The 20,921-nt window shown below is 35.9% G+C and overlaps 1 protein-coding gene across 3 annotated transcripts in view; it reads right to left on the bottom strand.

Moving 5' to 3' along the window:
* LOC137408316 (caldesmon-like) overlaps positions 1 to 20,921 on the bottom strand; it is a 41,792-nt gene extending 20,871 nt beyond the window's left edge. Inside the window, exons 1-9 of one of the 3 annotated variants that reach the window (XM_068094801.1) lie at positions 20,747 to 20,921; positions 20,231 to 20,254; positions 17,128 to 17,190; positions 11,828 to 11,966; positions 11,198 to 11,291; positions 10,646 to 10,744; positions 6,706 to 6,912; positions 4,095 to 4,205; positions 1,012 to 1,132 (exon numbers count right to left, since the gene is read on the bottom strand). In XM_068094801.1, the coding sequence (XP_067950902.1) occupies positions 1,012 to 1,132; positions 4,095 to 4,205; positions 6,706 to 6,912; positions 10,646 to 10,744; positions 11,198 to 11,291; positions 11,828 to 11,966; positions 17,128 to 17,190; positions 20,231 to 20,254; positions 20,747 to 20,852 (964 nt within the window). In that variant the 5' untranslated portion in view covers positions 20,853 to 20,921. The remainder of the gene's footprint in view (positions 1 to 1,011; positions 1,133 to 4,094; positions 4,206 to 6,705; positions 6,913 to 10,645; positions 10,745 to 11,197; positions 11,292 to 11,827; positions 11,967 to 17,127; positions 17,191 to 20,230; positions 20,255 to 20,746) is intronic. The other 2 variants (XM_068094803.1, XM_068094802.1) reach the window with 2 other exon arrangements.

The following is a 20,921-nucleotide window of genomic DNA, read 5'->3' as shown; positions in this document are numbered from 1 at the left end:
ACTGTGTTTGTCCATCGTTGACGAAGTGCAACATGAAATTGAGCAATCATATCTCGCAATGTTAATAGCGCTGAAAATATAGCCAAATGGAATAGATATCGATGTTGTATTTCATTGGCTAAAAAGGTGACCCACTTTATATCGTCGGAGTTTGAGTTGGTATAAAGTCTTTGTAAAAACATATTTCAAATCATAAACAAACTAGAAGCTAACCATCGTTTTTTTTACGTCATCAAGCCGTTTGCACGTGCGCACGTTCACGAAAAAGCCGCCATATTTGTAGAAAACGATCGTCATTCTCTTATTTAATAGCATTTTTTGTGTTGTTTTGATACTATAATAGAAACATTGCAAACAAAAGCATCGTTTTAAAAAATTCATTGCAAAAGCTTTGTGTTTCTAACGATAAAATTGTCTACAAAGATGGCCGACAACGATAGAATGACGTCACGAAAAATCAAAGGATCCCAACTCTCTCAGCAAAAAAATAACTCCGACAAATCATCTTGGTGTCAACTTGCTTTAAAGATGAACTGCACCAAATTTTAGTATATTCTATCAGAAAATATTGGTGTTTTTCCGCCATTTGCAATTGTATTTGATGTGGTTTGACTACCAGGATGCTTCTAGATAAATATTGTCAAAACTTGGTCGTGGTTAAACGCTGAGAAGAAAAATATGTGCGGAATGACATCAGTAGTTGTTGTCATTGCTATAGTTGATGGTAAGTTTCCGTGCTACTCGTCTCGAATTCTGTCAGTCTCTTTGCCACTATATACATCGTAAGCTCAGTGTTGCTGGATCTGAACATTTGACCCACGATCAAATTTTGTCAATTTTGATCTTGAAACATCCTAGCAGTCAGATCACTTCAAACATAAACACAATCGTAAGTGATATAAAAATACTTATGCTTTCTGATAACATTTACTAAAAGCTTTTGAAAGTTCATTTTTAATTATGTTTAATGACTTCAGGACGATAAACTAAACAAACGATGAACTGGCCTACCTTGGCGTCTCGACTGCTCTATTAGTCGCTCCAGCCTCTTTCGTTCCTTAGCTAACATTCTCTGCTGCTTCTTCCTCTCATACCTCTCCTCTTCCTCCCTCTGCAGACGAACGGCGAGCTCCTACAGCACACGACAGCAAATATCGACATAAAATCTTGTATCAATGACGCAACGTGCAGGCGACGATGCTTTCAACAAATGGGCGTAAGACCTCTTAACCGTGACACAAACTTACATAGTAAGGCTTGTGTACGCCAGCATGTAGGCCTATAACAACTTTTAATCATTAAAAGTGCAACCACTGTAGAGATGAAAGAATTTGCAAACATCAATGAGTAAATAAGCTGGTTGCACCTATAATCGTGTGATATCCTCATTCAACCAATTATTACCGTAATAATCCAAACTAGTAAATGGTTAAATCGCGCATTTGAAATCCTTTAAGCTGTGAATGAAATATTCCTAAAGAAAAGCTCAGTTGAAGCATCGCTGCCAAGGTTATTAAACGAGAGGTGTAAGTAAAATTATTGCATTCTCTATACGCACTCCTCCGACATACCCATGCAAATGTGGCTGCCATCCAAAAGAAAACTCACAATGCTTAATTAAATGCGTTCATTTTATTTAAGTTATAGCTGAAATTAATATTAATATTAAGTTTTAGTTTGTAAAAAGTAATTTTGTCCAAGTTATTTCAAATTTTGTAGCTGCATGTATGATTGACAGAGAAATACAAGTGAAACTGCATAGTCTGAGTTGTCTCATTTCATTCTGTTTGTGAGCGGTTGAATTTTTTGCCGACATCACAAAATGAGAGCACAGAGTGAGTGGTGTGACTTATGCTTTAATACCACCTTTTCTAATAGTAGCTTGTGTTATGCCTGATGACAATCTGATCGAATGCTACCCTGACAACCACCCAACCTCTTTGAATCACTTGTTTAGGTCAACTAAAAGGCTAAATGACAGACCAGTTTATAATCTAAGTTTGTCTACTAGCCTTTACTATAATAAAAGCCGGCTCCATCTGTCTGAAGCCAAAGTTTGGAAAAAAGATTGCATCAGACAGGACTTGAACTCCAAAATTAGGCTTAGCCGCCAGGCACGCTACCATCTGCCCACTCAACCACCTTGCTATATTATGGAATAATTGTGTGTATAGTTATTACAGTACAGATAATGATCTACTGCTTTAGATTGAACTACATGAAATTTTAGTAGACTTTATCAGAAATTATCAGGATTTTCTACCATTTGCAGTTTTTTTATGTTTGAGGTGATCTGACTGTCAGAATGTTTAAGATTGAAATTGACAAAACTTGACCACGGTTAAAACACTCGGTCAAGCAAAAGTACAATTTCGACATCTATAGTCGCAAAGAGACTGACAGAATAGAGACGCGTACCGCTGAAACTTGAGACACAATAACCGATATCAACTATAGCAACGATAACAACTAGTGACGTAATTTCGGCATGTATTTTTCTTCTGATTAATTGTACACGTACTTAGTCTCTGTGCTTTATTGGTGATCTAACGATATCTTACGGTGCACCAGACAGCCAGGATAATAGTACTGACAAAGATATACTGCTTTAGATATACTGCTGTGTTCTTAGTATATCATATTGGTGTACAACACAGTACTCAAATTATATCATAGCACATCTTATGATTGTATAACTAAGTGTTCCTAATATATCGTATCCTTGTACAGCACAGTATTCAAATTATATCATAGCATATCTTATGATTGTATAACACGGTGTTCTTAGTATATCATATGGTTGTACAGCACAGTACTCAAATTATATCATCGCACATCTTATGATTGTATAACACAGTGTTCTTAGTATATCATATTGTTGTACAGCACAGTACTCAAATTATATCATAGCACATCTTATGATTGTATAACACAGTGTTCTTAGTATATCATATTGTTGTACAGCACAGTACTCAAATTATGTCATAGCATACCTTATGATTGTATAACGCAGAGTTCTTAGTATATCATACGGTTGTACAGCACACCGTATGATATACTAAGATTATCCTGCAGTACAGGATAATAATAATCTAACGATCTCTTACGGCGCACCAGACAACCAGGGTACTAGTACTGGTGATCTAACGATCTCTTACGGCGCACCAGACAACCAGGGTACTAGTACTGGTGATCTAACGATCTCTTACGGCGCACCAGACAACCAGGGTACTAGTACTGGTGATCTAACGATCTCTTACGGCGCACCAAACAACCAGGGTACTAGTACTGGTGATCTAACGATCTCTTACGGCGCACCAGACAACCAGGGTACTAGTACTGGTGATCTAACGATCTCTTACGGCGCACCAGACAACCAGGGTACTAGTACTGGTGATCTAACGATCTCTTACAGCGCACCAGACAACCAGGGTACTAGTACTGGTGATCTAATTATCTCTTACGGCGCACCAAACAACCAGGGTACTAGTACTGGTGATCTAACGATCTCTTACGGCGCACCAGACAACCAGGGTACTAGTACTGGTGATCTAACGATCTCTTACGGCGCACCAGACAACCAGGGTACTAGTACTGGTGATCTAACGATCTCTTACAGCGCACCAGACAACCAGGGTACTAGTACTGGTGATCTAACGATCTCTTACGGCGCACCAGACAACCAGGGTACTAGTACTGGTGATCTAACGATCTCTTACGGCGCACCAGACAACCAGGGTACTAGTACTGGTGATCTAACGATCTCTTACGGCGCACCAGACAACCAGGGTACTAGTACTGGTGATCTAACGATCTCTTACGGTGTACCAGACAACCAGGGTACTAGTACTGGTGATCTAACGATCTCTTACGGCGCACCAGACAACCAGGGTACTAGTACTGGTGATCTAACGATCTCTTACGGTGCACCAGACAACCAGGGTACTAGTACTGGTGATCTAACAATCTCTTACAGTGCACCAGACAACCAGGGTACTAGTACTGGTGATCTAACGATCTCTTACGGTGTACCAGACAACCAGGGTACTGGTACTGACAAAGATATAATGCTTTCGATTGAACTCGAAGCCTACCCGATCCTCTGCCTCCAGAGCTTCATCATCAAACTCTTCATCAGGGTAGCTAGCCTGAGAACTGTACGTGGTTGTGTGCTGAAGGCTGGCCAGTGTAGGGCCACCAACCGCCTGTAAAAGGGAAGAAACAAAATCAAAACGATAACAACACAGATGTAGAAACAGAAGGAGGGTAGAGTTAGTTAAATGAAGGCATCATCCTTTGAGTGCCATGTCAGGCTTGCTGTAAATCATTAATTATTTTGAGAATTAGGGTGAGCCAACCAGAAATGGGAAATATATATGAGCTACCATCTGACACTCTACTAGAAATAAAAGCTGCAGCCAAAGCAGGCTTAGATGTTACAAAAAAGATTGGTCTCAATGGGATTTGAAATAGTAACTTTCACCTCCCTATGCAGACACACTAGCACCAGTGCCAATCAACTACCAAATGTAGGAATAAGTGTGCACATAGTTATTACACCTGACAATATCTTACGGCAGACTAAACTGTCAGAGTACTAGTTTACTATAGAGACTGCACGGCAAAAAATTAAATCACTAAATCACTTTCAGTTTTAACTTAAGTTATATCAAGTTTTAAGTTTAAACCAAGTCATATCAAGTTTCATCAAACTTAAACCAATTTATACCAAGTTTAAATCAATTTTTAATCTTTTCCAATCCTATTATTAATTTTTCATGCAATTTCTATATCAAGACAAGTGTGCATTAAAAGTGATCGCTTAGTCTAGAATTGTCATATTTTGTTCAAGCCTTTTGCATTAGAAAAATGACATATTGTCTTATCAAAATATGGTATAAGTTTGGCAATAATTCTTACTGAACGCTATATAGAATCGCATTATATAAGATGAGACTTAAAACAGGGCTTCATGTTTTAAAGTTTGTCAATAAAGATATGCTTCTAAAAAACTTTACATCACAATGAGACTTTGTCAGATCCTGTCTGGATGTGTTTTGAGAAAGCTCACAAAAAATCACAGCTAAATATGCAATAGTTTAAGAGATACAGCAAACGTAGTACACATACGCCACGCATATGTGGTGTATACTAAAATGTATTATCGGATTCAGTTGTGTGTCATTGATGAGTAATTATTGTGTCAATCACAAACTGCTGAAAAAAGAAGATAACTCCAAGTTTATGAATACACGTAAATTACATGAATTCTCATTTTGTAATTACTGGTATTTCACGATTAATATTTCTGCAACATTTTGCCACATGCAACATCCTCGTAAGGTACTTGTAGGGGATTCAAAGGCATCGTAATCTATATATATATATATATATATATATATTTCTCAAAGTGCCATCTGTGAATCGGTGTCCAGCTACAGCTCTTAAAATCTTGGAATGAAAAGTTGCCATAGTACTAGATTTGAACTCATGAAGATTGCAACCGCATGTTTGTAAACCAATCATCTAACTACAAGACTACGAAGACTCTTACAATGCCAATGCTCTCACTATATACTGTATACTCTTTTCCTGATTTTACACGCTAAATGACGTATCAATTGATACATTGCGCCTACGAGATATAATGTCCCTGTTATAAAATTGATAGTTATTTTTCACCTATCTCTATAAAACATGTTGCTTTTCGTCCTCGCCATTCTAAGGCGAATTTGTTTTTCATCATACGATATCAACAAAAAATTTTTTTAAAATAAAAATTTGGCAATTGTTGTACTGATTATGACGAAATAACGACTTTTATTTGATTTTCTCAGTTTGTATTAATTCTATCATTACCAAATCATCTGTTTTGTAGTTTACATACTTGTTATTTATTCCACATCTACATTTATTTGCTCTCTTCAGCATTTGTTTTTCTTTTACAAGTTTGTTTAAGTTTAATCACTACCTCTTGTAATTTTTGGTTTTCAAATGTGTAATGGCACAATTTCATACGTCAATTTTAAGTTTTTACCAAAACTGAAAACTTCCCATGGAAACTCACGAGCAGGGTTTGCCTCTGCATTCTCTCTCCATTCAGTCAGACAATGTACCTTCATGCACTCTACTGATGTATTTAATTTTGATATTATATTTTTACGTTTATACCTGTATTGAGAAAACCAGTACTGTCATATTCCGAGTTTTTATGGATGACTTTTGCAGCAACAGTAACATTTTTTATATTTACACTTCTATGTAATAATACTAATTGTTTTTATTAATTCAACATATTCATGATTTTTATTTTGTTTTCTTTGTTTGTATTATTGTATCAGTACCGAATCAATTTTCGTTGTAATCATTGTAGCAAAACAGATTACCTAACTATTATTTCCTAATTATTTCACATTCAAACACCTTTGCAGCTGTTTTACTTTTTCTTTCAATTTATTTCTTCTTTTATTTGAACTGGACAAAACACTTTACTCATGATATGAAATTTAAAAGTTGGAGTGGAAAACGTTGTAGATGTTAAATAAAAATGATTTTTTGTGCAAAGGCTTTTTTATTACCCGAGCGATGACAGGCATTCACATAGCCATTATACAAAGCTCAAAATCTTAAATTATAAAACTTTGGCCAAAACCCAAAAATGAAAGATGTATTAAAAACCCTTTTGACCATAGCTGTCAAACCAACCTCACTTAACTGCTGATAGTCGCCAGCAGGTGTGTCCCCATGCCTCTGTTCTACACCAGACTCTCCCTGAGTAGAGACATGCTCTCTGGATGGACCTAAAGGCGGCTGGCTAGATCTCCTGTCATGAGACTGCTCTGGAGAGCTAACGTACTGATTCTGCTCGTGCCTCCTCCTCGCCTCTCGCTCCTGCATATGCCGTGCAAACTCCTGCAGCAAGAAACACTTCCATAAATAATAGTTAGTGAATCATAATTAGTCATTTGCTAGTCTAAGACAGTCTCAAATGATTTAGTGATTTCAGTTTCAAATGACACTACCATGTGTTTGGCTAGGTGATCTAGTGGTTTAGAATACCTGACCTGCAAACAACAGGGTAGAGGTTCAATTCCCAACAAAGGCGACTGGTGGTGACAAAAATGACATCCCACCTTAAATTGCCCTCTCCAACTGATGTCTCCAGCCAACATGGTTCCCTTGCTGCTGAGCTCAGACATGTCCAACCAAGATCACGGGGCAATTTTTTGTCCAACAATTCTCTTAACAAACCTGCCTCAGCCTTCGCTTGCAGACATGATACTAAATCTTCGCGAGATTTATCACCTACACCTCCCAATTTTCTGATCCTTCCACAAGTTTATATTTTTATAACAAACTCCAACAAAAGGAAGAGTTGATGCCAGAGAAATACTATAACTATGATCACAGCTTTGGTACTGATGGCATAAATATTATTTGGGAACACAACCAAGAGTTTACTTTATAAATAACTGTCAGGTCCCTTAAAATACTTGACAGAACCGGCACAGTGAACCAAATGTTTCAGATTTTTGTTCATAAAAACACGACATGAGAGGTGTGAGGAGGGTTGTCTAGCTACAACAAAATGTGTTGTTCATCTCTGCACCATTCCAGTAATGCTAATGAACCCACAAAACATCTGAAACCCTATTAGTGAAAATTGTTTTACAATCATATGCTCTCTAGTTTGTATAACATATAATTTCTATATAACATGATTTATATTACAATAATTAAAATATAACTTGTATTTAAAATTTACATTTATATAACTTTTACAGCACATAAATTTCGTTCAATCACATAGCTTGCTTATTTATCACAAAAGGCTACTAGATGTTGGATAAACAAAGTTATGTTTCCTAGTACGTGCAATGATTGAGAAGAGCACACAACTCCATCTTACATGTATCAATACCTACAAATGTTGTTTTCATACGATATAAAGTCATAGGAAACAATAAAAAAACCTAAACAAATCTTATAATAGAATAAGTCATACAAAAAACTGCAAACTAAAATAAGACTCAGTTACTCTTTTTTGAATGTTGCAATAAAAGAGAAGATAACTATTAAATTTGCGCTCAGCGCTTTATAATGTACGGACAGATTGCAATGTGTATTATTAATTCGTTTCAGAAATTGCTTCATATGTTACATATGTCATAAGTTAAAGCAAATAAACTACAACTCGCATAAAAGCCAAAAACCAATGATAATTCCTATATATATATATACATGCACGCACGCACGCACGCACACAGAATGAAAAGCGTATCATCTAAAACTATATAAAGCATTAATTATAAAATAAATAGTATCTAAATAAAAAAGCAATTACATAATAATCAATAAATAAATAATCAATAAATAAAGGTATTATGGTCATTTTACTTTAGACACGCATTGCGAAGACCTGGGGTAAAGGTAGTGAATAGCCTTTATTATATCTGGTTTTTTTTGCGTTTGTTAGCATTTTCTTCTGAATTTTCACCAGTCTCCTTATATTCACTTATGAGACGTCATGTTTTGAAAAACTTTGAACACTGGATGCTAGCGATGTCTTTATGTTTGTAATCGAGTACTTGCTTGAACATGTTAGAAAATTAGTATGCCGATGTGATTGCGATTAGAAGTTTGAGCATTTTAAAATACAGTATAACGATTATTATAAGAGCGTGTCGAACATAACTGATGAGATGGAGTTAGATGACTACAAAAAGTGTGTTTTACATACACAAAATCCTGAATCGCAAAAATGAATCTCTGGCAGTAACACTCAATCATAAAATGTTTAATTTTACACCCAAACAACACCAGCAGATAGTTAATGTTTTATTGCCAATAATTTTATTTTGAATTTTGTTTTCCAAATTATGCAATACAACCTTTGCAGAAAGACATGATTAAACTAACCACAACACCTTAACAGAAGGTTGGAAGGGTGTTATAAAGTGCATGCGGGTGACCCATGAGTCTCAAGTCGGTTGACAGAAACTTTGATTGGGTGCTTTCAGTGATTTCCTTTACAAAGATATATATTATGGCTAACAGATTGCTCAATAACCGATAACTCTTAATGTTAACTAGTCAATCACTGATTAAGGAAGGATAGCTATATGAAAACATTTACTATAATAAGAGCTATGTCCACTGGAAGTCCACGTTGAAAAAAAGATTGCTTTTTACAGGTTTTGAACTCACAACTTTCAGCCTAGTAGACCACTGCACTATTACCTGCACCAATTGATCAACCTACCACATTTCAGAATAATTGTACAGTTGATTATTGCAACTGTTGATCTCTCACGACACACGAAACTGCCAGGGTACTAGTAACCAATAATGACGGCTAACAAAGTTTTTCATTTTAACAGAACTGTTTCATAAAGATTTTGGCAAAGATCAAAAGATTCGATATGCCAAACTAAATTATTATTACAGAAATAATAAGTGTACTTGCATTTTTTGCAAAAAAAATTGAAGTACTAAAAATGCCATTTAAAGAAAAGATTATTCCACAAAAAATCGACCTTCTAGCTAATGCTCATGCACTGTACACACACTAACATTAAACATGGGGTCCACTAAAAAGCATCTAAATCGGACTCCTAGCGAATGTGTGAGAGGCATTATTATAATCGATCAATTGTTTCATCATAAAATAAAAAAGCGCTATTACCATGAGTAAGTTGCAAGAAGGAAGGAAAGGCTCTAACACCAAAATCAATTGAAAGGAATTAATTACCTTATCATTAGATGCTAGCTACTCTAGCTTACAGAAGATCAAGGAAAATCAGAAACAATCCCAAAGACAAAGCGAGTGTTCCACACATTTACCAGCCAGAACAGTTAGAGAAGTCTCTAATCCCAAATTAAAGTCTTCCATATAAACTAAATGCAATGATCTGAGAAACCAAAATGAACCAACCAAATATAGATGAACAAATCTGAGAATGGCATCATCTTAAAACAGCTATCAGCTTTGACAGCATATCTAGTGGTGTTGTAATAACCACTTGACAGCTACTGATGAGTGTTGGACAAGACTCACTGTTACAAGCAGCACAAGGAGGCACTCTTCTATTTACTTGTGAAAAATCACTACTATCTACTAGTACAGAGTGACTCAGTACTATCTACTAGTACAGAGGGACTCACTACTATCTACTAGTACAAAGAGACTCACTATCTACTAGTACAGAGAGACTCACTATCTACTAGTACAGAGAGACTCACTATCTACTAGTGCTGAATAAATACTATATGCACTTCGTAACTAACCCAGGGATAGCCTCTGCCGCCATCTATTATGAGGCAAGATTTTATTCATTACTAAGGTGAAACAGAAAAATATATGTTTAGTGAGCTTTTGGTGTCATAGAACTACTCTGAAATCAAGGGAGTGTAATTCCAAACATGAAATTGTTTTCCTAGCAAACAACATTTCATTGAATCATCATACTTTTGTAGACAACAAAATATAATATCACAGCTGACTACGTCTACTGTACAAAATCAATGGCCACCAAAAGAAAACCCTAGCTAATCACTCGAGAAGTTGGAAGGCAAAAGCAGAGGTGAAAATTGAATGATTAGGCATGATAGCTCGTTGTTAGCACAGGTAAGCAACTTTTTTTACCTGCGGTGGACCCCGTGTGCGGTCCTCAGCAACAGGGCCACCATGCATTTGAGCGCGTTGAGATTGCTGCCTCACTTGACGCATGTGATTAGAGATGACCTAATAGATGGAAACTATGTAAATACGTGCTGAATGAATCTCTAGCATCTCCTTTATATCTCATAGACTCAACACCATAAACTCCAAAGGAGGTTTATTACTTATAGGCCAAACGGTATACAGAAGTCTATGACAGATTTGTCTTAGAAAACTTGATGTATAACTGAATTATACATATAATATACTATACAAATATTGTTATATTTTAATAATATAATGAGCTCATGTGATGACTTGATTGCAGCCAAACACAGAAGAAGGCTGCTACAAAGTTGCCATGTAAAATAATTGAGCAAGAAACATTCAATTCTTGTTCTCTCAACTATAAAAAGCCATGTTTAAGGTCTCCATTGATCCTGAAATTTCTGACACAAAAATAACAGACAAAAATTAAACACATCAATTCCTAAATAAACCGCATTCGAAGAATAGTCAGGAAGTGATGTCACCTACCTCATCATGGAGTCGTTTGCGACGTTGCTCTTCTCTCTCTGCGTCTGTAAGTTTACCTTGCAGCTCCCTCGCCAACCTTTCATCATTCTCCGCACTGCAGAGATAAAATAGTAGCGCTGTAACCGTACTTCTATTAGAGAGAGCAAAATAGTAATATAGTTACAGCAATGCTGGAGACGAAATAGCAGACCTCAGGCTAAGTCTCCAATGAGGGATATTATCAATGATAGACCACCCATGCAAGGAAATGATTATCTTAAAAATAAAATTTTTACAAAATAAAATTATTTGAAGTTCTGTTCCAAGTTGTAGTTGTACAAATTTCAAATTGCTAGCAATTCCAGTTAAATATGAGGAGTTGTGCCGACATGGAACTGATTAGAGCTCAAATGTCATACTAGCCTTAGTCCCTTCTCAATGAGAATAAAGCTAAGTGTTTTAATAGGATCTGGCAAATTTAGGATGCATCGAATAAAACAATTATAATAAAGTGGCGAATAGCAACAATAGTTATGATTATGATATGAAAATGCTTAAAATGAAATGCCAAGAGGCTGGGAATACCGAGATGCAGTTTGACTAGAACAACGCAACACATCTTGACCATGAATACGATCACATAATACATACATCTTGCGCTGCTCTTCCAACTGTTTCATTCTCTCATACTGAGCACGAGCTGTCTCCTCGCTGTTGATGTCCTTCGCCACTGGAATGTCTTCTCTCACTGTACGTCGGTGCTGACGATTTTTGTTGTAATGCTGCTCAACTGTAACGAGGCAATTATTCGTGTAGATGGACTTTCACTATCAGAACTGCCTCAACTGTTGTACAAATAGAAGTTAAAGAAAAGGGAAATAATGGTAGAGCTTCACGAATTCCAAACGATTCGATATTGCAAATAGACGATTCATGATATTATTATTTAATTTTAATTATTAATTTTTGTAAATATTTGCTGCATATTTTAACCTAAAAAAACTGTTTTGTGTTCACACTGATTAGAAATATTTATGTCATGAATACCTGAGTGCGTGGAAAGCCATGAAATGGGCTTATTATACGACTAGAAGGCCTGTGCGCTTTAGTTCCAGTATCGGTCACACTCTGAAAATCGTCAGGTGTGAGATAAATTGCCATTAAACGATTATATCGATTTCACGATTGGCAATATCTCTTAAAATGGGGCAATTTTCAAATCACCCAACTTAAAAATCGCCACCAAATCGACACCTAACCATTAAATAAATTTAAATCACCATATTGTGAAGCTCTAAGGGACATAAACGATACATTATGAGATGCATTAGACATGGAGACATGATGCGCATGTACAGTATCGCTCATTACAGATAGTCCGTAATGACAGGCTTGCTTGACAACAACTCGTAGTCATGACACCATGTTAAAAATTGTGAAAATCGTCAAAAATATGTTTTTTTTAAAACCATCAAAGTAATCATGAATATATTAGTATTACATAAGCGTGCTAACCATGGCATTGTTTTTATACACATACGGTATCGGGTGCAGACACAAAAGCTAAATAATAGGAGTTAAAATTTAATGTTCTAGCTAAAAATTTACACTTATTATTAAAAAGCCATAAAAATAGAAAAAAAGGTGGAGGAGTACAGTACAGTGTGAATGTAGGCTCAAAGGGGAAGATTCATACAAAGAAGGAATCGCTTAACCATGGCGTCTTCAGAACGTAACGCCGCTGTTAAGTGAGAACTATCCATAAATAGAATCAGTCTAAGATATCACAATCATTAGCAGGCAAAGGGCTGAGCAAATCTCTATCCTCAAGAACAAGTAGGTACTTGTAAAGGATGCTGCTGTTATCTAATATTCTTATCATATCATCTTACCTATAGCTTATTTGTCTAGTAATAGTACTAGTAGAGATCGCTATGAAGTTGGCTAGACCTGATAATAATCGGAAACATTTCCTTGAGCGAAGCAACTAACAAGCCTCTCTTGTTTGCATAATATAATGCGGTGTCAGTAGCAAGAGGATGTATATATTTATGTAGAATAGCTTTTCATGCATAAAAGGTCAATGAACTCATTATAACTCATTCATTAAACACCGAGAAAGGGCCTGAGATGATTCTGGGAGTTGTTTTCTCATCAAATTCTACACCCAAGGCAGCGCGGTTGTGTAGTTTCACTTTGTTTTCCTCACTTCCAGTTTAGGTAAGGTTACAAAATTTGGGCTGCTTTGCGCTTGATATGTTTTGAGGATAATTTTAAAATTTACAGTTGATTGAATTACCGATTCTCAATTTATGGTCGAAACAAAAAGAGCTTTTCAAATTGACCGAGAAGAGAAAAATGGCTGCTGATAGGACATTAGTTACTAATGACACACTGGTTGAAGTTCTTGGTGATAAAACCTTAGAAATAAAGCTAAAAAACACCTTCCCCTCAGCAACAAGAGATTTACATTAAAACTATTTGCTTTTCTGTATAACAAATATACACACTCTATCAGACTCGGTGTACTGCAATCATGATGTTTCTTCTGTTACCTCTTAAATATCACTTCTTTGAAAGAGTGTGAGAAAATACTATTCACTCTATTTGATTTCTATATATTTTATATTTGTCTTTTAGTTCTACAAACCCTTGCAATGTTTTCTTCAAGCTTACAGATTCATTATAATATTCAGTGCTAGCTTAAGTGCTTTGACCGTTGATGAAAAAAGTTGTTAGTAGGCCTATTGTAAAAAATTAGTAGTCTTGTACATACAAACTTGCCTGTATATATATATACAAGATAATATTATAAAGTGTTAGCGAGTGCTATGCCCGTCTTTCTACTTCTGCCTAGCCTGAAGGATAACAAATAATGTACCTTAAAAATGAACAAGAAAAGTTAAAGCACAATCATTTTCAAAAACATCCCTCTGTGTTTGATTCTGAAATAAAATAATGAAAAAGGTTTTGGTTACATAGTGAGTGATAGGAGAAATTTCATTTATTACTGATAAAACTTGCAAAAACACAGCTATAACACAGCATTAGCAGTATCCAAAATATGTCACCTAATGTCTTGCCAAATTGTACCCTATTCAAGGCAAAACTTCCATCATTTTTCTAAAATTGTGGAATATGGTTTGGAATACATGTATATTTATGTAGTACTGCAATTAAACATAAAATTAGAATTATTCTCTCCATGTAACGTTCACTACTATCATACTATGTGATTGACAAGGTGGTTACTGTATGAATGACCCGTGAAAGAAACCAACAAAATCTTTTTAGCATTCAATTAAACACTTCTGTTATGAAGCAATCATTCAGTTAGTTTAGACGGTTAACGTAGCCTGGAAACATTAAAATATTTATGAAGAACTTAGGCCACGACCTTTAGTGAGTCCTACCGGGGCTTTGTTATCGAGTACCCTTGTGTACAAAGGCTAAAGCTATCTACTTCTATGATTTTGAGGTTTATGCAATTAGAATCCAAACACCCTGATCGCCTAGCCCTTATCCATAAAGAACCCAGAAGCGCCCTAAATGTAAAGATTGGCTAACATTTAAATAGGTGGAAGCTATAAATTACAATACTGGGAGAAAGGCAGTTTTAAATATTGAGTTGGAGTTACATCTGAATATTGGCGCAGAGTTATGCACAGAGTGCTGTGGAGAAAGAGCTGGAACTCATACTTCCTGTAATAAACTAGTAGAACTGTTAGGAACTGCTGTTTAAAATAAAGATTTTAGACCAGCAACCTTCAATAAATTTTCATTATGTTCTACTGCAGGTCAATTTGTTACCGATTTTGTTTCACACAGACATCGTTGTTCAAAATTTATTCCTAAATACAGTTATAGTAGTATCGAAAGAAGACAACTCTTTAAGCTGACCATGAAGCCAGAGCGGCAGGCAGCGAGAAATGCTGTCTGATTGAGAACTCTGACATTAGATTAGGAATAAACACAAACATCTCGTCTATGAAACCATTAATATAAACAAGACTTATTCTACGAGCTACTACACTGAGTATATATGACACAGAATAACCTGGTAGCTGTGACAACTTCAAGCGAGACAACAATGATTGAAATACGTCATGAATGTGCTCATAAAAGACACTTAAGAAATGAATGGCAAAAACACAAAAGACAGGAAAAGTGAGCTGTGTTATGATTACATTTGACTGAACTAATCAGTAGAGGAAGAGTGATGGAAAGATCAATGTATATCACATCTGAGCACATGTTTTTTTTTCAACTATTTGTATAATTACAGCAAAAAGTGGATGATTTAAAAAAAGGGTAGATAGTTACAGGTGACACATGAGACACGTAGAAATCTGCCACCACTATGCCTAATCTACCAAACATCCTCCTACAGTACGAAACTACTTACAGTCTACTCTACCAAACATCCTACTACTGTAGGAAACTACCCAAAGTCTACTCTACCAAACATGCTACTACTGTAGGAACCTATCCACAGTCTACTCTACCAAATATCCTACTAATGTAGGAAACTACCCACAGTCTACTCTACCAAACATGCTACTACTGTAGGAAACTACCCAAAGTCTACTCTACCAAACATGCTACTACTGTAGGAACCTATCCACAGTCTACTCTACCAAATATCCTACTAATGTAGGAAACTACCCACAGTCTACTCTACCAAACATGCTACTACTGTAGGAACCTACCCACAGTCTACTCTACCAAACATGCTACTACTGTAGGAAACTACCTACAGTCTACTCTACCAAACATCCTACTACTGTAGGAACCTACCCACGGTCTACTCTACTAAACATCCTACTACTGTAGGAAACTACTCACAGTCTACTCTACTAAACATCCTACTACTGTAGGAAACTACCTACACATAGTTTTCCTCCAAACACTCTCTGCATATGTTAGTATAGCCCTATTCACCTTAACAATAAGCTTATGCTATCTAGGGTTTTGAGGTCAAATGGTTGACAAAGACAGCAGAACATTGAAAATGAAACAAACATCAGCCTTGCAAAGCACACTGGGGATGTCAAATGCAAGCGTTATCTTTTGCGCTTGACATTTATGCAACTTCACTTTTATTATTGCGCTTGTAATATGAATTAGACATTTGTAGTACTCCATTTTGATAATAAAATTGTTAAAATACATTCAATTTTGAAATCAGTACACTATTTTAGAACGACTTGGTTTTTATTATAAATCAAACTACTCTTTCCTTCTGTATTTTAGATTTCGGTTGAAAACATACTCGCTGACAACCAAATAGCCAATCATGACAAAGTGGCAGACATAATATGACCCGCTTCCAATATGTGGGACAGAGCTAGCCACAGCAACAATAATAAAATATCGACTGAATTTGCTCAATATTTCTCCGATGCACCTCAGCCTTGATCGCATAGCAAAAGAAAATTCCACCAGCAAGTTTATGAATTGTATTAAAGAAAAATTTGCCAGAAATGGCAAAGAAACATGCGACCTAAAGGCTGGTTCACACTACATCTCATGATGTCGATGTTAATCACGCAATACATCGGTGATCGTCTGTGGTAACAATGTTAACACTATCACAAATCCATCTGCATTTATATAAGCAAATAGTCTACGAAATAGTGTTCCCATTATATAATGCGGAAATTATAAAATACTATTGCCGCAGCAACTACCATGATGGGAAATCTAGAGCAAGCGAACTACGACCGCCGAAGTAGTGCGCATTGCAGAGACTGTTGTGGATGTTCGGCAAATTATCGGTAAGGATTAACAGCTGCAATATATCCCAAAATATCGGGATTGCTTCGGTGATGCCATTGATCTATGGTACATAGTCTATGAATAACCTTCGAAAGGACAATCCACGACATACTGCGATCCAGCGTTTTAGTAGCAAAGCATTATGGGAAGGGAAGTAAACGTAATCAACTTACTCTCTTCATTCTGAATCCTGTCAGCGAGGACTCTATCTTCATATACGGCCCATTTACGTACCACTACAATACCAGATGGACCGCATTAAATATATGAATCATTGCAAAGTCCTATTGATTCTATCAGGCCTTACACATACAGGATTACTGCTGGATAGTCACGTAACATGACATTAATGTAACCCAGTTGTATCATCGAGATTTCAACAATATCAAATAACATTCACCATATCTCAATGCTACAGCCAATTAAATGACATCATACCACTCGTGCTTGTCTAGTATAGACATGTATGATACAGAACAGCTTAAGTGTAAAGTAAAGTGATATAAAACAGGGTTTTTTAAATTAACTCCAGTGTATTTCAATAAATTTAAATTCAATATAACAGATTCAATAAACTGGTGAATAGATTTGTTTTTCCTCTCCTGCGGTCTGTTTAGCCAACAGCTAATTATAGCTAACATGGCTGTAATTTTACAGGTGTTTAAAATGAACTGACACAATATTTTAGTAGATTTTATCAGAAAGTGTTGGTATTTTTTATCATTTGTGATTGTTTTTGATGTTTCAAGTGTTCTGACAGCCAGGATGTTTCAAGATTAAAATCGACAAAGCTTGATTTCGGTTTGAATGCTCAGTAGAAAAATATGTGACGAAATGACGTCACTAATTGTTATTATTGCTATAGTTGAATTTGACAATTGCGTTCAAGTTGCGACATTAGGTGTCTCTAATGTCTCGATCTTATCGCCGAATCACAACTATAGGCATCATAATCGCACATTCACTTGAATCTAAGCGTTTCAACAGCAATCAAGTTTTGTTAATTTTAATTTTCAAAAATCCTGGCAGTCTGATCACTGACTGACTGAATCAATGACAAATGGAACAAAAACTATTGATACTTGCTGATAAAATCTTTTGATTTGATGTGAGTGACCCTAAAATAAGAAACTGCAAAATCCATTTCAGCCATTTTTTCCATTAAATGACATCAATATTGTGCAACAAGAACACTTCTCATAAAATTTCTAACTGCGCCTAAACAACTGTGACTTTTATCTCTCAAGGAAAGCCAACATCTGAGGGACTCCTTATCGGCTGTAGACCCGAGGCCAATAATCAGAAGCCCGATCAGTCAACCAGAGCATTTGTATATATCAATATCATTCAATAGTGTATTTAGCAAAGGACTATCTTTTCAGCTTGGTTGCTACACAACCTTTACTATAATAAGAACCATGTCCCTCTGCCCACAAAGAGTTCGAACCCAGATCTTAAGATTCCAACCCGAGCCCGCTACTAACTGTGCCATTCAATCATCTTTCCACATCTAAGAATCATTGTGCACAGACTTATTACATATGACAATCCCTTACAGCTCACGGACTGTCAGAGTATTACTAGTTATAACAATAGTGCCAAAGTAGCTTAGTCAGCTAACTACCTCACTTCGTATGAAATAACAAATCGACCAAAAGAGCAACAGCAGTTGGAATGTTTGGTCAGGCATCCAGTTCCTAAAATAATCAGCTACTGACTGGCTTCAGTGCGCCAACGAAAATATCATTAACCTTTGCCCTTGAGTTGTTTGAAGATGTCGGCTGGCAAACTGTTGCCTGTCGGCTGCTTTATGTCAACGAGGTGTCCTTGACATACTACGCAGCTAAATTCAAACAGCAATGCAATAGCTAATCACTAATAAAAATTCGCAAAACTACTTTGCTAAACCCAATGTCCGCCAGTTACCTATGCAAAACTTAATGCGTAAACCCTTTTATCACTAATTAGCATTACATGTTCAATTATAGTTGTTTGTGCATGATTGAATACTGAAATTGAATACAGTTATTTACTGCTGAGTTACAGTTATTCCTCATAAAAGGATTACATTGTAGTTTGTATATTGAGCATATTTTACATGGTATTTGTAATTTTGTGTAACAATGTGGCATTTAAAATTTTAATTTAATATAAAAATTGCCAAGTTAGCTGAAAAATTTCCGAAAATTTGAAAACCATCATTTTTCTCGTATATGGTGATTTCACAAAGAAATCCTCATATTTTTTAATCTAAAAACTACATTTTAGGTGAAAAAACATGTAGGTTAATTTAATTCTCATCTCAAACCCCGACTGAAGCATGTTAATGTACTACGATATGACTGGGTTCTACATGTAAATGTAGACAGCATGAATCATTGAATTAAGTTGTTCATGTATGAACATTATACCATGGACAAATATAATCCAATATATTTAACTTCAACCAAGCTTCAGTTTCCCGGGTTAGCATTAAAGCACCACCTACAACCTGTCATATATTCAAACCAAATATATGCTATGAATAGCGGAGGCTAGAGCATATCCTTATAGACCCAATCTTCACTGTCAATTTGACATAATCGTAGTACTAAAGCTGAGTAGCACAGGCTAGAATGAGGCCTTCACATGTCAGCTAACCAAAACCTTTAGCAAAGTGTAAGCTAGCCAAGACATTGAGTTCTATAAGCGTAATTTGAGTCAGAAATAATTGAACCTATCACAAACATAAACATGCGCTGCAAAAACATCTAGCAGACTCTATGGCTGTTTGACCAACAAAATCATAAAAATCATGTTTACATCTATAATGAGGATATAGCATCATTCACCAAAAAAGCTGATGATAGTCAGATCGTGCGTAGTGTTTTATTTGAAGAATACTCTCGAAGCATTGAGAAAACACATCTAGATACTTTGTCTGAATGTAAACTAATGTCATAACTAGTCATCAAAATCATCTTCACAAAAACTCCAACTAATAGTACTAAATAATTCTATGAAAATTAATTAAAACTTCCTTCGTGTTATTTTTGTAATACACCAATAAACATCAAGAGAATGATTCATATACGCTCTGCCATTGCTTAGCAACAAGAAAAACAGTTGGTGTGGTGGGATAGTTATGGTAGATCATGTTTTTATTTTGACTAATACTTACATCTGATCTACCAAAAAACGAGCGCATTTAGCAAAGAACATAAGTCAGAGCGAGCTACTATAGTTTTGATCAGCAATTAAATAGAAGAGAATCGTGTAAGCACACAAGCAGCCTACCTGAGCCAGTAGAAGGATAGTAATCTGAAAAAACAGTTCAACTAATTAGGAGCCACTAAATTCACAACATTGCTCGTGATTTGACAAGACCATAATGAAGCGATGTGGGACTATTTTTAAATAGCGTCAGTTGATTTTTTCCTATCCTAATCATTGTGAATCTAAACACAAGAAGCCGTCGGTGGTGGGTCCAAAGTAAATATTTCAGTTAAACTATTATTTGTATAAATGACCTACGCAAATAAGTGTGAGCTTCAAATGATGAAGTAATTTTTGGTATTTAAACCTTGATGGTCTCCTATTAGTGCTATCTAAAATAACTTAATTTAGATAGCAGCCGACAAATTCCTGATTATAGCGATACTGTCAAAAGTGGCACGATTATCAATTATTAACACAACACAAACTTAAAAAACTGAACAAAATTTTCAGCAGTCTCACTGTCTCAGCAATTATGACCAATTTACATAATCTTGTGACAAGCAAGCAGGTTGGCACTATATGTAATGTTCGAACCGTTCTCAACTTTTCCGTCTGCTGGCCGACAGTTATCGTCATCCGTGCTTGTTTGCTCTCCTGAGCGAACTGAAAACTGACCTCTTCTATTTCCAACGGTAGCCATCGGGTAGTATATACTATATATAATACATTCTAAAATACCAGAGGAATGTAAAAAGTAGTTCTCGGACCG

Source organism: Watersipora subatra, chromosome 11 (assembly GCF_963576615.1).
Source record: "Watersipora subatra chromosome 11, tzWatSuba1.1, whole genome shotgun sequence".
In the NCBI taxonomy this organism is placed as follows: Eukaryota; Metazoa; Bryozoa; class Gymnolaemata; order Cheilostomatida; family Watersiporidae; genus Watersipora; species Watersipora subatra.
Note: the sequence above shows the minus strand (reverse complement) of the source record. Positions and strands in the feature narration are given on the sequence as shown.